The 21,183-nt window shown below is 28.1% G+C and overlaps 1 protein-coding gene across 1 annotated transcript; it reads left to right on the top strand.

Annotated features, from left to right (window-relative positions):
* The first annotated feature begins 9,016 nt into the window (after window positions 1-9,016).
* Window positions 9,017-20,061, top strand: LOC145832326 (tubulin polyglutamylase TTLL5-like). The gene is made up of 3 exons (XM_082939644.1): window positions 9,017-13,016; window positions 17,048-17,098; window positions 19,626-20,061. The coding sequence occupies exons 1-3, from the start codon at window positions 9,089-9,091 to the stop codon at window positions 19,856-19,858; spliced, it is 4,212 nt and encodes a 1,403-aa protein (XP_082795770.1). The 5' UTR covers window positions 9,017-9,088; the 3' UTR covers window positions 19,859-20,061.
* Window positions 20,062-21,183: the final 1,122 nt, after the last annotated feature.

Here is a 21,183-nt window from a genome sequence, read left to right as displayed (position 1 = left end):
TTTTTTAGGTCTAGGTAGATAAATATTTACAAAATAAAAGGTAGACGGTCATGCTTTGTTGGTTTGTTAAATTGCATGTCTGTTTTAAAGGTTTTATTTAGAAAGGTTATAATTAAAAATTAAAATTTTTTAATGAATAAAACAAAGATGTTCAGGTTCGCATAATGTTTGTTTTAATTCCATTTTCAAAATTGGTCTGTGCAATTTGTAGAACGATTTGTACAAGTTTTTAAGCTGAAAATAAAAACTAAGTGACTATAGTGTAGTAATAAATTAGTCAACAACTGTACAAAGTTTTCGCTAAACTTACAGCATAACTTATAGACTGTAGTATCAAGATCTTTGTATACGATTATTACACTTGTAAATGTAAAACTTAAAAACTTTTTACGTTTAACGTTAGAAGTGTTCTAGCTACGGAATTGACAAGAAGATTTAACTCAAATAGAGTTATAAAAACTTACTTTAAGAACCCTACAAAGAAGAATGTTGAAAAGTTTTCTAACAATTTATTAAATACCAAAATAATTTTAGAATAAATTAAAATTTAGAACAATTTTTTTGACATAAAAATTTCAACACACAACAGTTTCTATCTTTTTAAAGTTTTTTTTTGAGAACTTAACAGCAAAATGATACAGCTAATTCAAATTATGTTTTTTTTTGATTTCGGGTTTATTAAGTCGGTAATGAGCACATGGAAAAAGCAAAACACTTTGACTATTTCTAGTCTGCGTAGCATATCTCAAAAAATACATATAAATTTTTTATTAATTTTGCTAACAATTTTTTTCTGTGAAGTAACTAAAATAGTCAGTGTTTTTGTTTTTATATAAACTTAATATTTATTGGGATGCTGGCAAATTTTATTTTATTCAGTTTTTGTCTTTATACAGTATCTTCTTACTTATTCAAAAAAACTAAGAAAATCTAATTTCACTGACGAATAACGATATTTTTGTATGAAAAAAAAAAAAATATTTCTAAGTTTTTTAATATTTAACACATGTATTTTTATTTGTCAGTAAATTTGACTAAGATGAAGATAATTAAGCAAGAAAACCCTGATTGTCATTATTATAGAATAAATTTCGATTAGTAAATGTTATATATTCAAAACAAAAGTTCAATATAAGTAGATTGATAAGAAGAAAACAGTCAAAATAAATAAAAAAATTGTAAGTATAACAAGTTGAAATAAAATTAGTATTAAAAGTATATTTTAAGCAAAACAATATAAATTTTAAATTTTGTATGAGCCAGAAAACTTAGATTTCAATAAAAAAACATTTTTGTAAAGTTTGTTTTGTTTTAAAAAGGAATTTTGATAAAAAATATCTAAAAATAAAAATGAATTTAATGATCAAGTTAGAAACGATCGGGTTAGAATTGATTGGGCTAAAAGTGATCGGGTTAGAAGTGATCGGGTAAGAAATGATCGCGGGTAAGAAGTGATCGGCACCGGTAGAAATATGTTAGAAAGAAAATACTACAAGCTTGATAACTTTTACCCTAGTAGCATTTTCTGTATTTAGATTTAAATATTGTTTTAACAAAATCTTTGGATGCATAATAACTTGATTTTTGAAAAAAAAAGTTTTCGATTTTCTGAAGAGCATTCTTTGCATTAGAAATAAGTTAAGTATTTAAAAAAATAGAAGAAAATTTACTTTATACAAAAAATGCGTTCACCTAAAGCTTTTATAGTTTATTGAACGACGAAAAAAATAAATAATTGGTCCTAAGACCTGGCGTAAGAAAACGTTTCGGTTATCAAGTCGTAATCACTTTGATACAGTCTAACGTCTTGTCCAGAAAGAATTCTTTAACAAAAATAACAATGATTAAAAGTTTGAAAACTATTAATTTTACAGATTTATTTTATTGCAAAAAAAACATTTAATTATTTTTAAGTTGAACTAAATTAGGCTAGGCCCTAGGCAGTTATGCTTTAAAAAACTTTTTTTTAAATTATTTTATGTGGACTTGATGTTAAACGGATTTTTTTCTAAGTAATTGTATCTAAAACAAAAAAATTAAATTTAAAGGATCTAGTTTAAAATTATTACCTAGTATAGGTTTTATAAATATTTCTACATTTCTTATAATAGTTTATAAATAAACATTGTTTGATTTATTAAAAATATTAATAATAAAAAAATAACTTATAAGGAAACTTTGACTAAAAAAAAAACTTAAATACTCTTTCTTAATAAAGTAGTTTTAATTTCTAAAATATCGTATTTAACATTTTTTTAATAAATTTAGTAGTGTTTTACTGTTTAAGCTTTTTTATACAAATCAATTTAAGATATTTAGTTTTGTTTTATGTAGTAACAGAGTTGATTTAGATTTCTTTTCTTTTCACAGCTATAAAAAGAAAAGGATTTTTTAAATTTAATTTTTCTCGTTAAGTTTTTAATAAAGACTCCTTATACCTTTTAAGAAGATGTACTAAGCAACTTTCAAATTAGCGTAAAATTGTTATGTAATAAAGAGCAAAAATGGTTCTAAAATCGGCTAAAAAATCTTCAAAGTTCTCATACGGCACATATAAAAATATTTTTGCAAGATAAACAAAATATACTTTTTATAAAAACTAGCTATTGCTTTAAAAAATAAAAGTAAAAAATATTACTATTTTTTTTGTTACCTTGTTTGTAAATTTTTTTTTCTTAATTTAATCAAAAAAATTTATATTGTTTAACTAGTATTTTTAAACCTTGTTGTGATTTTTAAAGTAGTCTTTTAACAATTGGGTCAATAGATTTTTTCTGAAAGTATACTTAAACTTAAAGTCAATTTGAGCTGAAAAAAAGCAATATCATTAAATAATTTTTAAGCTTTGAACTTTTTAATTGTTTATACCCTTACCTTATCCTTAACCCACCATACTACAAGATATTAGAAAATAATTAAAACATCAAGTTTAAATTATTAAAATTGAAAATAATATAAAAAATCATTTTTTTTGCTTAACTTTTTGCTGACTCAGTATTTTCAGCTAAGACTGCTTATAAGTGTACTAGCCGATTTGTTCTAAATACTTTTTTCCTAAGAAGTGTTTTAAAATTAGTCTACTTCTACTAAATTATAACAGTTTTATATTTTAGTTTTAAAAATAAATTGTAAATGTTAGTTAAGTTTTGGTATTTTCCTTTTTTTAGAACGAAAATATTTGTTTTCTTTTGTCACTGTTATAACAAATTGAAATGGCAGTTTTTTAAAATCATTTATTTTCAAATGTTCAATAAAAGTTTTTATCGATAAAAATATCTGATGCAACAAAAAACTTAATTTTTTGTTTATACTTTAAACTAATTGTTTTAGTTAGTATTATGATAGAAGTTAGTTTTAAAGATTTTTGTTACAATTGCTATAAGGCTTCCCCAGATATAAGTTTATTTCAGTTGCTAAAAAGCTTATGTCCACATTTCCCTGTTACTACAGCTTACTTTAACATAAACAAATAAAATGTTGCACAATGTTTAACAGTTTTGAAACAAAGCTAATCTTTTCAAAATTTTAAAGAACAAGTATAATACTAACAAATCTTATGTAATTTCAAGTTGTGGAAGAAAATAATCTTGGTGGAATTTAAAACTTTTAAATAACCTTTTTTTTTAACTTTAGTACTTTTAAAGTTTGCTTAGCTATTGTTTAGCTTATTGACTAATTTTAACTTTTGATATTAAGTTGTACAAATCCATATTTATATTTGGGTTCCTTATAAAAGAAAGAACTTAAAAAAAGATTATTAAATAAAAAATTATCTTGTTTCACTGTTTTTAGACAATCATAAGCTGTCTTAATACAATCTTTAAAAACTTTAAACAATTATTAAGTAGAAAAATATAGTTAAAAATAAAATACTTAACTATTTATGGCATAACTATGTATAGGAAATATTTTTAAACAGGATAGCTACACACTCAGGCTTGTTATTTTTTTTTGAAAAACTAAAGTAAATTTAGGCTAGTTTAAAATTTTTGTGAAAGAGTTTTTTGATTTTTTAGAGAAACCCAGGCTTATTTAAAGTCTGTTTTTAAAAAAAGATTTTTTTTATTAAATTTAAGTAAAATTTACTTTATTCAAGTTTTGTACTTGTTATTTTTTGTTAATTTGGGCCCTGTAATTTGATTTCTTTAAATTTTTTAATGTTGATTTCATTTATTAGATTAGTTAAAATGTTTAATTTCACAGTTTTCCGAGGCTCCATTGTGATTTCTTTTAAAACTCAAGCTAGTTAGGATTTAATTTCTTTAAAATGCTCAAGCTAGTTATGTGTTGTATTATAAACTATTTAAATGGATTCTGTTTTAAGTAGTTTGATTTTTTACAATTAACTTATGTACTACCATTTAATATTTTAAACTATACAGTATAGGTTTTAATTAATATTGAAATTTTTGAGTGCCTTGCAGCTAGAATACTTAAAGATAGCAAATTCGTTTTTTAACCTTTTGCAAACACAAAGTGTCAAAGGAAAGATTAACAGTTCTGCTTTTAGTGATTAAAATCAAATACTTTGACAACAATTGATTTAGTTTTCTTTTGAATTGAAAACTTTATTTAAATGTAGTTGTCTTTGTAGTTGCATCAATTATTATAATTATGAAAAATTAAACAATACCAATCTCAAATAAATTAACTTACCAAAAGGATTTATCTATCCAAAGTAAAATAGATTATATGCACAAAGGATTGAATAAAATTTCCCAGAAGGTGCAAACACTTTTTGAAAATTTTTAAATAAACTCATGCTAGTTTTTTTATGCCTTAAAAAGTGATTATTCTGCTTGCAGCTGACTCTGCCTAAAAAAATAAAGTTTTATGTGATTGCTGAAATAGAAAATAAATAATGATAACATAAATCATTTTAGTTAAAAAATTTAAATTTATTTATTGTTAAAGTTATTGTTGCTTTTCATACTCATTTGAAGTTATTTTAGGTAAGGTTAATTGTTCATGTAGGTATGTACTTCATTAATAAATAGTCTTAGTTGTTTACATTCCATTTGTTAAATCTGAGTACTGTTGTATTAAGACAAAAATGTAGCTTACTAAAAGTTTTACATATCCACTTTTAAAAGTGTTTAATTTTTAGTATTTAATTTTTTTTTCCATTTTACAAAGTATATTCTCTAAATGTTAGTGTACAAACATATATATATATATACAGTCATGCTTTAAGTGATATTTAATTAAGGCCATAGGGGGGGAGTCCAACATTTTTTTTACAAAAATTGACTTTGGCTTTTATATGAAAGCTTTAAGTACAAACTACAAGCCAGTTTTTATAGAATTTAAAAATATCATTTAACTTTTCAGATATTTAATTTTTTGTAAAAATTTTCCAATATAAACGTATGGACCGCAAAATTTTTGAGGTCAATTTTCTTGAAAATTTTAAAGTTCACTAAAAGTATATCTCCTCCTTCATTTTTCAAGCAATCTTCTTCTAATTTTCAGGAAAAGTTCCTTATAATAAAAGAAAAAAAAGGTTACTTTAGAATTTTAGTAATTTATAAAATTAAAATTTTATCACAAAAAAAAATTTTACAAAAAAATTTTTAATTCCAAATTAACATTTTTTGTTATTGTATAAAGATTAGACTTTAAAAGTTTGAAGAAGATTGCTTGAAAAATGTAGGAGGAGATAGATTTTAAATAAAATAGTCTTTTTTTGCTGTTTTAGTTTTCCCTTCCCATAGGGAACCTATTATGCGGCCCGACTTTGACTGGTCATATTTCAAAAAACAATTTAAATTTTTTAAAACAATAAAAAGCATTTTGAAGCTTAGAAAAAACTCTATCAAATCAGATCAACTTGTAAAAAACATGGTTTACCCCCTCCCCCCTATGGCCTTAAATTTAAGTATATAAAGTTGTTAGAAAATTTTAGATTATACCAAAGTGGCAAACATTTTAAAAGTTTTTTAATAACTCTAGTTTACTTTTTTTAGTTTATAGTGACTTTAGCTATATTTTGATCACTTAGTTTGACACTTTGGTGTATGCAAAGAAAATTTTTGGAATTGATCTTACCAGTTATAAATTTTTTGAGAAAGATATATTTTTAAAGTAATCACTTTTACTTAGTGCTTTTCATCAGGATGGTTATAGATCTACAAATAAAACTTTTTATTAAAAAAATTACTTTCTAACCTGAATTACTCCAATGAAAATAAAGATTGAAATTTTCAATGAAGTTAATATTTTTAACTTAATAAAAAAATTAAATTGAGTTTAACTCAAAGTTATACCAGTTTATATTTTAAAACTAAATAAAAAATTAACTTAGAGGACAAATATTTGACTTATAGAAATAGCTTTCTATAATGTTTTTGTTTTATGCATTTTTAATTTAATGACAGATTTAGTTGAAACTTAAACATGAAGCAACTTAGAATCACACTTTAGTTATTTTATTTTGTAGCAGCTTCTAAATGCTTAGTAGAAGTTAAATTATTAAGTTTTGATAGTAAATAAGTACATGTTTTGCTTAATTAATTAAAAATTAAAAGTTAAATAGGATGATGTAAAAAAATAATAGGCTAACTGTCTAAAAAGTGGAAGAAATCTTTGTTTTACTCATTTGTCTTTAGCTAACTTTTTAATTTATTCGAATATTTTCTATTTGATAGAATCTTATTAGAATATAACAATTTTCGAAACATTCTAACTGCTGTCAAGCTCTCAAAGCTCAAATATTGTCATGATCTTTGAAGGTTTACTAATTAAAAGACAGAATAATGCAAAAGTCACATGTTTATGTACATTTTTAGTGATAAAAAGTTTTAAAACTTTTATAATACTACTAAATAAGTTTATTAAAAACGTAGGATTAAGTGCATTTAAAAATAAGATAAAATTGGGTTTTTAACTTTAAAGCTTAAAATACAACTTTTAGAAAGAAAAAAACTTATTTTTGAGATATAGCAAGGTTGCCACACACTCAGACTAATGCAGGCCAACTCAGGCTAGTTTTAACTTTTTTGAAAAATTTAGGCTAGTTTAAATATATATTTTTTATTTCAGGTTAGTTTTTCATGACTTTTAATTTTCTTTTCCTTAGAAATCGTGTTTTAAGTCTTTTAGACCATCAAACATTTTAAAGTTACAGTTCATTAAGTATTGTCTACATAAGAAACTTCAACGTAAAATATAATATAATTTTTTTATCTTGTTTTCAAAGTTGAATTGCATTTATAAATTTCATTTGATAATAAAATATAATCAAAGAAAACATAAATCAAAGTGATCAAAGCCAAAATTCTGATCATACTGCTTTCATCATAAAACCACAAGCTAGCCGACTGATCATGTCTGCAAACAGTAGCTTAATGGTAAATTGTGATTAGCTGTTGGTAGATTTACAACTGCAAGTTTTTTAGTTCCTGCAGACTGATGAGTTTTAATATTAGCATAATCTAGGTTTCAGTCTACCAAGTCCTTGTGGTCTTGTGATGCAAGTGATACTATCAAAACTTATAACAAAATATATTTTATCATAAATGATGATTTTTTTTCTAAATCATTACAACATTAAAAGAAATTGTTAAAACAATTGAAAACTAAAATAGTGTAATGTACACATTTGTAATCAAAACAAAAATGACTAGAGTAGGGACATGAATAAAGCACATACCTAAATCCCAGGCAAAAGTGTGTAGCTTACAATTTGAAACAAACTATACCATTTTCAATCAAAAAATAGATAACTCTGTAGTTTTTTAAAGATGTATAATAGTCTAATATAATTTATTTCAAAGTTACTTAAATTTTTTTTTAAGTATGGTGTGTTGTTTGCATAAATAATGTTAAACATTGTTTTTGTTTAACTTTGTTTATCCAGTAAAAATCATAAAATCATCTGATTTCTCTCATTTTCAAGGTTTAGTGTGTACACCTTATCCCATATGGTATACATTACAATTAGTTTTTTATTTTGTTTTATAAAATGTAACTTAATGTGAATAATTCAAGCCTTTGTATAAGAGCCACTGTTAGTTTTTATTTCAATTTTCTTTTTGCCACCTGATTACCTTAACTATTAAGGGCATATGGGGAGGAATAAGGCACCTTTTTAAATGTTGATTATTTTTTTTTAAAGATCTTTAACTTAGTTACTAGTTACTTTAATGCTTATTGTAATAAAAATTAGTTTTTAAGAGTTGAGGGGACAGAGTTGGAGAGTTCAATAGGATCCTCATAGAAGGGCAAAGTTAAAAGTAAAAAAGCAACCTTTCTCAAACTTTGTTTGTTTCTTTGTATAGTAACAAACAATTCTATTGTAGGGAATAAAAAAAAGGGGAATTATATTATTTATTTTGGTCTTTTTTTTTTTGATTTGTTACAATACAATACTATATTTTAATGCAAGGAAAACTTTCTAAAAACTTGAAGTCAAAAGCTTAAAAATTGAAGGAGGAGATAGATTTTTAGTGAATTTAAAAAATTCCAAGTAAATTGAAGGATAAAAAATTGCAATCCATGGGAATTTTTTGTAAATATGACTATATTTCAAAATTTTTATATTTTTTTGCTTTTAATAATATTCTTATATTTATACTTTAAATTTTAATATAAGAGCCAATATTATTTTTGTAATAAAATGCCCTTGTCTTCTTGTGCTCTTAATATTCGTAAATAAACAAAAATAACTTTGTATAAAGCAATATTTTATGAAATTACTTATTATTGATTAATTCAGTTTTTAAATCAATGTAAAATAAAAGTAAATAAATTATTACAAAACTATACAGTTTTACAAGTTTACAATATACAGTTTTATACTTTAAGCTAATACTAAAAGTTCAAATAATAAGTTAAATCTTTATTGTTAATATAAACTAACTAGATGTGTTATAAAAGTAATTGTTAATTTAGATTTTGAAATAATTATCTAGTAAACATTTATTAGTTTTTGTTTTGAATAACTAAATTTTACTTAAATAATTTTCAGATTACCAAAACCTAATATACTTCAGTTAATTATTTAGAAAACTCTAAATTAAAATGTTTGGTATAGCATAACAAAAGGAAATAACTGCAAATTTATTTAATTCTTGTTTATGAATAAGCTATGGCAAATGATAGTAACACATCAGATGATTCTTATTCTGAATCTAATTCTGAAGATGATGAGACTTATAGTAGTTCAGAATCTGAGGAATATCTAAATGAAAGATCTCCTAGCACTCCTGTTGTATGGGTAGGAAATGGTACAAAACAGCATGCAGTTATACTTTTTCGCCCTGATTCAATAATAACAAATGAAAAAAAGTTAAAAAATATTGGTGAAAAGTACCACCTAGCATACAAGATGGTAAAAACTGAAAGTAAACTTGTAAGGTCTATTTTAAGTGCCTATGGGTTTCACGAGGTCCATCCTAACTGTCCAGATTTTAATTTAATGTGGACAGGTGCTCATTTAAAACCATTCTCTCTCAGAACTCTTAGTGAATTTCAAAGAGTTAATCACTTTCCTAGATCATATGAAATTACTAGAAAAGATAGAATTTATAAAAACATTGACAGAATGGCTCATAGTAAAGGAATGAAACACTTTGACTTTATACCTAAAAGTTATCTCATGCCTTCAGAGTATCAAGATTTTTGTTCAGCTTATGTAAAAGAAAAAGGACAATGGATTGTTAAACCTATTGCATCTTCGCGGGGTAGAGGCATATATTTAATAAACAATCCAAATCAAGTCCCTTTAGAAGACAATATAATGGTTTGTAGGTATATTCACAATCCACTGTTGATTGATGGCTTTAAGTTTGATGTTCGTGTTTATGTAGCAGTTACTTCTTATGATCCTTTGCTTATATACTTATTTGAAGAAGGCTTGACACGATTTGCTACAGTTAAGTATGAAAAAGCTAACAGGCATTTGAAAAATCAGATGATGCATTTAACCAATTACTCAATCAACAAGAAAAGCCATGACTATGTAAGGTGTGATGACCCAGATATTGAAGATTATGGTAATAAATGGAGTATGAGTGCCATGTTAAGATACTTAAAACAAGAAGGTGTAGACACTACTTTGCTAATGGCAAGAATAGAAGCAGTAATTATTAAATCAATTATTGCAGCAGAGCTACCTATTGCAACAGCATGTCGTATGTTTGTACCATATAGAGACAACTGTATAGAACTATATGGATTTGATATCCTTATAGATGAAAATTTAAAACCGTGGTTACTTGAAGGTAATCTTTCACCATCATTAGCTTGTGATGCTCCTTTAGACTTAAAAATAAAGTCAAGCGTAGTTGCAGACTTTTTTAGCTTAGCAGGTTTTCAGTGTGTTGATCCTGTTGCTAAAAGACAAGGACAGAAAAACAGTATGAAGCGGCCATTTTCTGCTATTAAATCAAATACAAGCATTAATGGTAACGGATCTAAACGGCCCAATTCAGCAGTAAGTAAAGAAAATTTTGGAAATAAGTCAGGTTTATCCCAGGAAGATGTTAGAGTTTTAAGGTTTGTTAAAGAACAGTATCAGCGGCGTGGTGGATTTGTTAGAATTTTTCCAACAAAAGACACTTGGGATCAGTATAGTTGTTTTCTTGAGTACAAAACATCATTAAATCAGCTTCTTGCTCAGAGACTTTTTGCTCCAAACCCAAAATCATCTACGGGTCCATATTTAAATGCAGTTTCTAGATTACGAACTATAAGTGCTGGTCACCAACTTATTGAACGAAATCAAGTGATAAGCAAACACTGCTTGCAATATGAAAGGAAGTTGCTTGCACTAGATCCAAAAAGAAGGAAAAAGGTTACAACAAAAAAAGTTTCTTCAAAAGCTAGAGATACTCCAGTTGGAATTGATATCAAGTCTAGATCCTTTTCAAGACAAAGCAGTAGTACTGGAATAATTGAAAGCTCTAGTGCAGATATAAATTACGATAGTGACAGTGTAGGAATAGTTCAAGCTAATCAAAAAACTAAGAATAAATTTTCCTCTGGTATCTCTAAATCTTCATTAAATGAAGGCAAATCTAGAAGTAAAACTAGTATAAAATCAAATGGCTCTAAAGCTTCATCTGGATCTGATAACATTAATATCAAGAAGCCAACTCATAAGTCTTCAGTACCAGCCACAGAAATTACTGAATTAGAGAACCCAGTTGATAAGTCAATTAGAAACACAAATGGATCTTTTAAGAACACTGTAAGTAAAAATTTATATGTGGAAAAAAATAAAGGAGATGTACCTACTACTCAAAAAGCAAGCCAACATCGTGTATATACTTACAAAACAACCCAGAAGGCGCCTTCAACAAAACCACCCATTCCAGACCAGCAAGTAGAAACACCTGATAATGAAAAGGTTTTAGTGGGTAAAAGTAACCAAGATAAATTGCTTAAACCATCAGCTCCTGTACAAGTCACAGAAAGTAAAAAGAAGTCTCAAGTTGCAACTAATGCAGCTCCTATTAAGAAGCAGGAGTCTATTTTAGATCAACTGAAATCCGGGGCAAACTTAAGCAAAATACAAGCAAGAAATGCCTTTTCTGCTTATTTATCAAGAGTTCAGTATAGGTTGATGTATGAATCAGATGGCTCCTTTAAATGTTCTGCTGATGTAATAGCCAAACAAGAAGAACAAATGGATTTGGTACTAAGATTTTTGAAAAGAGCAGCAGGTAATCTAAAACAAAGTTTTAATGTTGTTGTACCAAGCTTGAAATTGCAAATAAACGACAGAAAAAGAATACTTGCCAAACAACTAGGTGATTTTGTTCAAATTTATAATAAAGAAACTGAAAACATGTTACACCATCGGCAGCTAGACCTGGATTTAAATGATAAAAATAATAGCAAGCAAAAAAATTACTTAGTGTGTGTTACAGAATTTAAAAATTTTGTTTTATCAGCAACAGAAACTGAGCTTGAAGAAATATTAACTACCTATACACATAAGAACAAATCAGCTTCGGTTTTTCTAGGTGCAAGTAAGTCAAGCAAATCAAATCAAGGTGAAACTTTAGAAACGAAAGAAAAACTTCAGTCTCCTTATCTAAGTAGCGATAGGTACACTAGCTATGCAGCTCACCGCTCTTATCCTTCAAAACAGGACTCTATAAATTCTCAAACTAAAGCTGAAAGTATAAACAAAGATGAATCATATGAGTATGTAAGCGTTTTCAACGATAAGAATAATAAGAGTCTACATCCTTATGCAGTTAGTTCGAAAAACTCAACTAATGTGAACTTTTACCATGGGCAGACTATTACAAACGAAGAGGCAATAACTGAAGCTTTGCAAAGATTGTCTGAACGTCAAGCTGCTAGAAAATATAACGCATCTTCTCACCTAAATAGCCTTAGTCAGCATTTAAATACTTTAAACCTTGCAAACATGACAAAGAATGCGAACCAGAAGCATATTAAAGCTAGTACTGTTCAACAAAGAGCATCTAGTCTTCCAGATTTAGCTAAAGCTGATCCTGGTGTTCAGAGTATGATCGACCCTGCAGTGCGTGATATAAATTTAAACACAGCACATAATTATATATCAAACCAACGTTTACAATCCCCTAACAACAGGGTTGCGTTGATAAAAAAGGGTAATGAAAAAAACCATTCCCAAATTTCACATTCCCAAATGCTAGCACAACAAAGTCGAGAACTGCAACAACAGAACAAAGCAAAACATTTGGCAATGTTAGCAGCACAAGTTCATACGAATAATATAAATGGAAAACAAGGTTACATGCCTTATTTTCATCCAAATCAAAAAATGAGAAGTTTAGGAGGTCAAGTACTACCACCTGCTTCAAACAATTGGGGGGATAATAGAGCTTTTGTTTTAAGAAAAACTATGGGCTCAATGAGAAGACCAAATACTGCAGCCTCTCCGAGCTCTCAATACTCTGGAATATCTGTTTCAAACAAAGATGAAAAAAGTATTTTGAGGAATCGTACATACAACATAAACAGAAAACCAATTGGTGCTCCCTCTTCATTTAAAAAATCTTACGTTGCTTACAAGCGTTAATTTTTACTTTCAATCTTTTTAAAGTTGTTATATATTTTTAATTTTAAAAATTAGCACAAACCAAATTTTCATTGTTTTATCTGTTTGCAACTAATTCCACTGTGATTATATTTAGTTTATTCTGAATTTAGATACTATTGACACTGTGATATTATTAACATATGTATGAAAACAATAGTGTTGAATTAACGCAGTTATGTTTATATAAAAATACTTACAACATTTTAGTTGTTTTGCAATGTTTTAAGATAAACAAAAAAAATATATATACTAGCTATTTTAATACTTAAGACTTTTTTATTTAAATGATTTGTAATTGATTTACGTAAACTTGTTCAAAGCTACTTTAACTTATTTTTTTAATTAATTAAAAAAATACTTTAAAGTTATTTTTATACTTCATATGTTTGTAATTTTTATCAGTTTTCTGAGTTACAATCTACCTAACTAAGTATTGCACCTCCAAACCAAAGTCATTCTATTTTTTAAAAGCTACTTGTTGTATAATTATCTTTTTTTAGTTTTATGCTATTTCCAAAGCTGTATATGAAATGCTTATTTATAATAATTTAGTTTTACTTTTCTGTTAATTACGAGAGTAGGTGTTGAAATTTATAATTGTTTTGTTCACCATCCAGTCTTATGTTACTAACTGTAATTTATGTATGTTTTTTGTCTGCAAATTTAAGTTATAGGTAAAACTTTGTTGGACATGCTTTTGAAATGACTATTGTTAAATCATCAATAGCTTTAATAAACGATTTGAACAAACACTAAGCAGCTTCTTTTATGAAAATAAATTTATGTTTGTAAGTTTGTAGTTTTATAAGATTGCTTTACATAAGATTCAGTTCTAAGAAGATAAAATTATGTTTTAAAATAAATATTTTAAATGTTTTTAAATTATATGGTGAGTTCTTTTGTACTATAGAGAAAATGGCAGCTATGAAAAAATAAACTTTAACTTTTTAACATAATGATTAAAATTTATTCAAGTTTAACCTCGTAACATTTTAAAAGTTTATGTAACATAGTTTTTTCTTTTAACGAATAAAGTTTAAGACATAAGGTTTATATAGTTTTCCATATAGGTATTTACATTTTCTAAGTATAGTTTTTAAAGCAAAAGTTTTACATATCTTCACGATAGTTGGTATAAAACACCTGAGTTGAAATTCATAATTTGTTTTCTATCTATGTTCTTGATGTAATGATACTAAAAATTACTTTTAAAATATAAACATACAAAAATGATAACCTAAGTAAGTTCTCTGTTTTTTATATAAGTGTACTTTGTACAGTTTTAGCATCTCTAATAATTAAGTGATTGAAAATAAAAACTTATTAAAATTAAGACAATTTTCACAATTTTCTATCAAAATTTTCACAATTCTAATTTACTTTTATTTTTACAACTCTAATTAAATTTACACAATTTTCTTTAAGTAGGTTAAGAAGGAACATGATTAGCGTCATAGCTCTTAACTTATTTATTAAAACCTTTATATTTGAGTACACAGTTTACTTTTTGAAACATTACTACAACAAAACTCACTAAGAAAAACGTAACTAATGTGTACATACATACACGAAGCTATAGTGGTACTACTAAACTGAAAAATATATTAAGCTTTTTTGTTAAACTGTAATATATAAGAGAAATTCGCGAAATTTTTATAAACTTCGATAGTATTTCATCAGTTTATATAAATTATTTAGAGTATGAATACTACAATTTGATTTGTTACTGACATATTATCCCTAAACATTTTATTCATAAGGTTGCGTTAAAAAAACTCAACAAAGTTTTGTTTCAAGCTGTTTTTAGTATAAAAGTACTGTTAGTAATAGTTAGATAAACTATTAAAAGTTATATTGATAAAGAGAATTTTTTTTCTTAAAAGACTATTTTTATTTAAGTATTCATCACTTGATAGTTCTTGACCAGACAATTAAAAATTTAGATTTAAATTAGAATAATTGTACACGCAAAGTTAAATAAAATACGACAGTCATTCACTCCTAAACTTTATAAAATGTGTTTTTTTTTTTGCATACAATATATATCCTTTTTAGTTTTATTTCTATTTTTCATTATTTATATGGTTACATTTTGTGGCTAAACACATTTCAAATGTCTAATTTTAATTAAGACCTGTACATTAAGAAGATTTTTTTTTCAACGGTAGTCAGAATAAACTTTTTAAAAGTAGGAACCCTAATTGAATTTTCTTAAATTAAGATATCATAAAATTAAATTTATAAGTATTATTGCATTTTAAAACAACTTACTTCATTAAAGAGATTTGTTAAATTTTCTGATATATGTTTTAAAAGTTGTTTCATTACTTAAGTAATAATACTATTACAATTAGTAAGTGTGACGAAAACTCACATAGATGAAAGCTGAAACTTTCTTAAATTTCTTTTGATTTTGAATAAGTTTCTTGTTGCCTTAAAGTAAAAAAGAAACATGGAATTGACTATTTCTATTCCTTTATATGAGTGTTCTTAGAAAAAACTAAGGGAAATAGTCTAAATATAACGGTTAAGTCTAAAAAGGTTTAAACTCTTTTAAAGCTTGTTGTAATTTTAAAAACTACGTTTTCATTATATTTAGTAATTACAGTAGTCTTCCTTTCAAGTATGTACTTTGAACGCAGCACAAAAAAGCCTACTCAGCGGAAAAAGTGTACTTAGAGTTTCCTAGTCTAAAGAATTTTACCGAAAAGCTGATTGAAATACATTAAAAGTCACTAGTGTTACGAATTAGTTTAAACTCTATCATAATACACATTTAAGCATTAATCATAAACATTCATTCTATTTAAGCTATTAAAAGCTGTTGATTTATTGAACTTCTTGAAATAATATTTGAAAATTATAAAAAGAATTGTAATACATTTGCCTCTTTTAAACTTAAATTTAGTAAAAGTTGTTAGAATAACTAAAAAAATAATTTAATATAGACTGTGTTTGAAAACTTGAAATATTTAATACTTAATTTCCATATTTGTCATAACTTATAGCTATTTTTTGCCCTGATATAAACTACATACTAAAAAAACGAAGGCAAGCAATAAAATAAAAATTATGGCGATTATGTTAATGTATTTTAAACAAAAAGTTTTAAATTACTTTAGTTAACAAGTTAATTCAAATAAAAATTCGTTAAAAAAGTATGTAGGATAAATGTTTCATGGCTAACATCATTAAAGTTTTCAAGAATTTTCTCCAATATCATAATTTTATCGCCAACTTACATTCGATAGCTAACTTACTTTCGTTAAACTTATTTAGTTACTTAAAAAAAAAATAATATGGTGCTTTGTTTTTCTTGATATCTAACAAACTTTTTAAAGTTAAATTTAAACAATACAAAATTGTATTTTAAACGCAAGGTTTTTGGGTAAAAAGTACGTACTCTTGTCCTGGACATGACGTTAAAAGGTATCCAAGTGGTGTACGATTCGATAACCAAAATATTTTTTCGTGCATCAGGTCCTAGGACCAAATATATTGAGTGCTTTTCGAGTACTCAATAGAAAGATCACTGTACTACTTTCTTAGTATGACAATTTTTAAAGTTTTTGAGAAACTCATCATTGCTGAGTATTTAAGAAAAAAAGTTTAACTCTTTAATATTGATTCAAACATATAAACTAGAACCGGGTTAGATCGATTGAATTCAGAGATAAAATTGACGGTTTGAAAATGGTTAAATTCGATAAGCTGGTCTACATTGCAGGTGGAAAATTAACAGCTCTAAGTATTATGTAATACAATATTTTACAATGCATTAAAAACAGAAGTTTCTTTAAACTCCAATAAGTATTTGTATTTGAAATTTCAGTTTTGTATTTGGACAACTTAGTTGTTTTTTCGCTTTTGTTGCCATGTTTCTTTTGATGAAAGTTTTAAGTAAGACTAGATTTAGTTTGTCAAAATAGTTTGTATAAAAAGTTCATAATTCTTTATTCAGTTTTCTGTAAAATTTTATAGCTCTAAGGGGCGTGTTTTGATTAGTTTCTTTTTACTGTGCGACCTCTGAAAAAAATGGAATAAACGTAGTAAAAAATCAGTTGAACATGGTTTTGTTTAAAATAGCTTACTAAAAGTTCATATTCAGCTGTTAACTTTCGGCTACTAAGTTTTTTTTTTTTGCAAAAAAGACGTTGTTTTAAATAACTTTTTGTAGAAAAAAAAAACTTTTTAAAAATTTATTAGCTACCAAAGTTGAAAATTTTGAACAGGAAACTTTTTATTCAGAAATAGCCAATCAAAAAAGTTTAAAAAATTATTTTTAAATGACTTTGCAGCTCAAAGAGTTTCCTGTTTAAAATGCTTAACTTTCATAAAAAACTTTTTTGTATAGTATATATATTTTTTTGTTTGACTAAGTAATTTACTTACATATTATTATTAAGACAACTTAATTACTAATTTTGATTAATACTTTGTTTTTAACTTATTATGTATAAAAGTTTTCGTTACACATGCTAGCTTCAAAATGTAAGACAAAATTTTCAATATTTGAATAGTACTATTTACTGAACGACAAAAAATACGCTCAAAAAGTTTGGCCCAAGGACCTGGTGTACGAAGAAACCTTTTGGTTATCAAGTCGTACACCAGAACAGTACATTGTCATGCCGAGAACAGGACATTAATCTGTTCTGGTGTCACAATAACAGGACTTGAGTTTTAATTTTAATTATTTTGATAAAAGTTAAAGAACTGGACTGCATATTATGACTAACCTTCTGTTTAACTGATACTTTTAAATTGTTTAAGTTTTAACCACTATTATCTATCTGAGAAAGTTTAAGACAATTATGTTGTAGACAGTTAAGTAATTTTCTAAAGTGTATTATTTTAAGCTACTAAACAAAATACATTATCTACTGAACAAAAATACTGTACTACATCTAGAAACGCCTCTGGCTTTAACTTTATAAAATCTTATAATCAATAATTTGAATCGCTTTTTCAAACAGATTTAATTTTTGTAATTTTTTTAATTACATACTTAGTGAAAACTACAGCACATTTTAGCAGCTACTGCTTGAATCTAGTTATTATATTAAAGTTATATAAAGATAACTCTAGGTTTTTATTATACAAAATAACTAACATTTGGTGACAAATTTTTACTGTTTTTTTGGTTAAATAACTAAAACTTTTCACATTGCACTGTGTAAAATTTACCGACATAGGTATTTTTTCTTAAATTAAAAGTTAGTTTTTGCTAATTATAAAGCAGTTTAGAGATATAAGTGCGATAAATTCAAATTTTGATTTTATATACTTGCAATTTTCAATGTAAATTTGTTATGACATATTTTATAGCGATAAAAGTACTGTAACGCCTCTGGCTAAAAATTAAATTTAGCAAAAGAGTTTTCTCTAATTAGGGGTTTTTTATTAACTTGTTAACTTTGCCGCCTTTAGTTTTAAATGTTTTAGATTTGAAAAAGCTCAAGCTGAACTTCCTATGTGCTAAATTGTGAGTATTGTCATTAAACTCTTATTTTCTAGTTCTGTCTCTTAAATTGAAATTTCTAATAAAGTTAAATTGAAGTTAATTTTACTGTGGTTTGCATAAATTTGAATAAATAAACTCTGCTGTTGATAAAATTAAATTGAAGTTAATTGTACTTTTGATTTTGCATAAATTTAAATAACTAAACTTTGGTGTTAATAGATCATTATATTGAAATTATCTGTAAATTGGTTATATAAAATTGAATAAATAAGCTTTGTTGTGGATAATTAATTAAGAAGCAAGCTGCTTTTGGGCTCTTAATAATCTCTGAAATTTACAAATCAAATTTAATTAATTTAAATATCTAAATATCTAAATATCTAAAATATCTAAATATCTAAAATATCTAAATTTAATTAAATAACTAGTGGGCCACACCTAACTCTTGGTATAGCATAATGAGTGATAGAGCCAAGCCCACCAAAAAGGATAGTATGTTCTCTAAAGAGAACATACATCATACCTTAGACAAGGTCAACAACCCCGAAACTCGCTGTAGCCAGCGTAACATTGACAGAGGAATCAACAAAAGGGGTGTTGACCCACACTCTTCGCGCCGTAGCCAACCTGGTCCATCAGACCAACCACACCCTACGTGCGAAAGATATGGTGACCACGACGTGAGTGAACACGCTTTAATTGATACACTGGGTATAGAAATCAGTGCCGAGATTGACATGAACATAGGGGGGAATCAGTCAGGAAATTACCAAAAGGAGGAAGAACCCCAGGCAGCAATGGGCAGTTATCAACAACCTAGAGACCAGCCTAATCCAAGTGGTCTGCCAAGACAAAGCTACCCATCCCAACAAAATTCTACACCTAGCAACTATGGGCCTCCACCAAGGGTGACAGGAATACCTAGCAACAGCTCCATTCCTCCAGCAAGAACCTCACCCTTGACACTCCAACAACAACTCCAACCTACTAACTTAAACATGGACTATTCCCTCCAAAACAACAGGAGACCCCCTATTCAAGTGCCACCTCAAGAACTGAGTGCTGAGGAGTTAGTACAGGGGGTCAAAGATTTGAAGGGACAAATTCGACGGGCTAAACTTCTAGAGGAATTTCGAAAATTACAAGAAGAATTACATGAATTGAGAAGTCTAAATCCATCCACAAGGACAAATCACGACATCTCAACTCAGGTTAGACAGAATACATACATGGATCCTCAAATCCAGGTTCCCCACCAGGTTTCACACACCTCAAAGGCTCAAGACCTACCAAGGAGCCAGGTGATATCTCCACCTCATGCAAAAAACGAGCTCCCAAACTCTCCGCAGTGAGAGGGAGAGTGATTGGGGCTACACTATCTCACACCCAAGCTGTCCAGTTTGTAAATAAAACCGCCCCACGACAGCAACCCCCATCTCAACCGAGACCAACCAGAAATGCCTCAAACTGCACTATAAGTCATCCAGGAAATGAAGTGTCCACACCTTCAAACAAACCGAAGATGACTTTTCATATAAAGCAAACAGCCTCACGTAGTGCAGCAGAAACACCTGATGAGAACCAAAGTTCTGAGCAAACACAGCCAGCATCACCAGGGCCAGCGTCAACGGTCAGCGCCGCCGAAGCCAGCACCTCCACGACAAGCGCCAACGATCCGAGCTACCTTAGCCAGCACCACAACGGGCAGTCCCAACGGTCAGCGCAAACACAGCCAGCATCACCAGGGCCAGCGTCAACGGTCAGCGCCGCCGAAGCCAGCACCTCCACGACAAGCGCCAACGATCCGAGCTACCTTAGCCAGCACCACAACGGGCAGTCCCAACGGTCAGCGCAAACACAGCCAGCATCACCAGGGCCAGCGTCAACGGTCAGCGCCACCGAAGCCAGCACCTCCACGACAAGCGCCAACGATCCGAGCTACCTTAGCCAGCACCACAACGGGCAGTCCCAACGGTCAGCGCAACCGCAGCCAGAACCACAACAAAAATCTCTCGACACTACCAATCACAACAAAGAGAAAAGTGTAGAAAAATGGACTTTTCAACTGAATAAATTCCCTGCACCCAAACCGAAGAACCTCCCTCAGGGTCTACTATTTTTAGCGGATTCAAACACAAATGTTATCTTTTTGGTTGACAGCGGATCCGAAATTTCAATCCTGCCGAAGGAATTGACTAACGGTATAGACAAATATTTTCCTAAACTAAGTAGAACCATCCAAGGGTTTGGTAACAAAACAACCCACCCTATTGGTAGCGCGGATGTCGAACTTCAATTTGGGAATTTAGAACCCATTAACCACTCGTTCTGGGTTACTCAAGAATCACGCCACTTTGGCATTATTGGCATGGACCTGTTAAGAAAGAACGAACTAGCGATCCTGCCATCTACCTCTCAACTATGCAAGATGGGGTCAAACGAATCAGCTAGACTGTTCGCACCTGCTGAGTTGCCCACCCCTATAGTCGCTTCAGTCAACCACATCAATCTGGGTGGTAAGAATACGACTCCGTTAGAAGAAAAATGCAAAAGACTATTAATGGACTTCCCTGAAATTACCAGGAAGCCAACCTACCACGCAAAGCCAAAACACAACTACGAGCTCGAGATAATATTGGATAATTACAAGCCTGCCATGGTCAAAGCCAGGAGACCT

This window comes from Thalia democratica, chromosome 3, assembly GCF_965202585.1.
Source record: "Thalia democratica chromosome 3, ktThaDemo2.hap1.1, whole genome shotgun sequence".
Taxonomy (NCBI): Eukaryota; Metazoa; Chordata; class Thaliacea; order Salpida; family Salpidae; genus Thalia; species Thalia democratica.
Note: the sequence above shows the minus strand (reverse complement) of the source record. Positions and strands in the feature narration are given on the sequence as shown.

Coding starts and splice junctions, on each gene's coding strand:
- LOC145832326 (XM_082939644.1), top strand. CDS start 9,089: ATGGCAAATGATAGTAACACATCAGATGATTCTTATTCTGAATCTAAT. Junction 13,017..17,047: donor ATCTTACGTTGCTTACAAGC/GTTAATTTTTAC, acceptor TGTTTTGATTAG/TTTCTTTTTACTGTGCGACC. Junction 17,099..19,625: donor TGGAATAAACGTAGTAAAAA/ATCAGTTGAACA, acceptor GACGGGCTAAAC/TTCTAGAGGAATTTCGAAAA.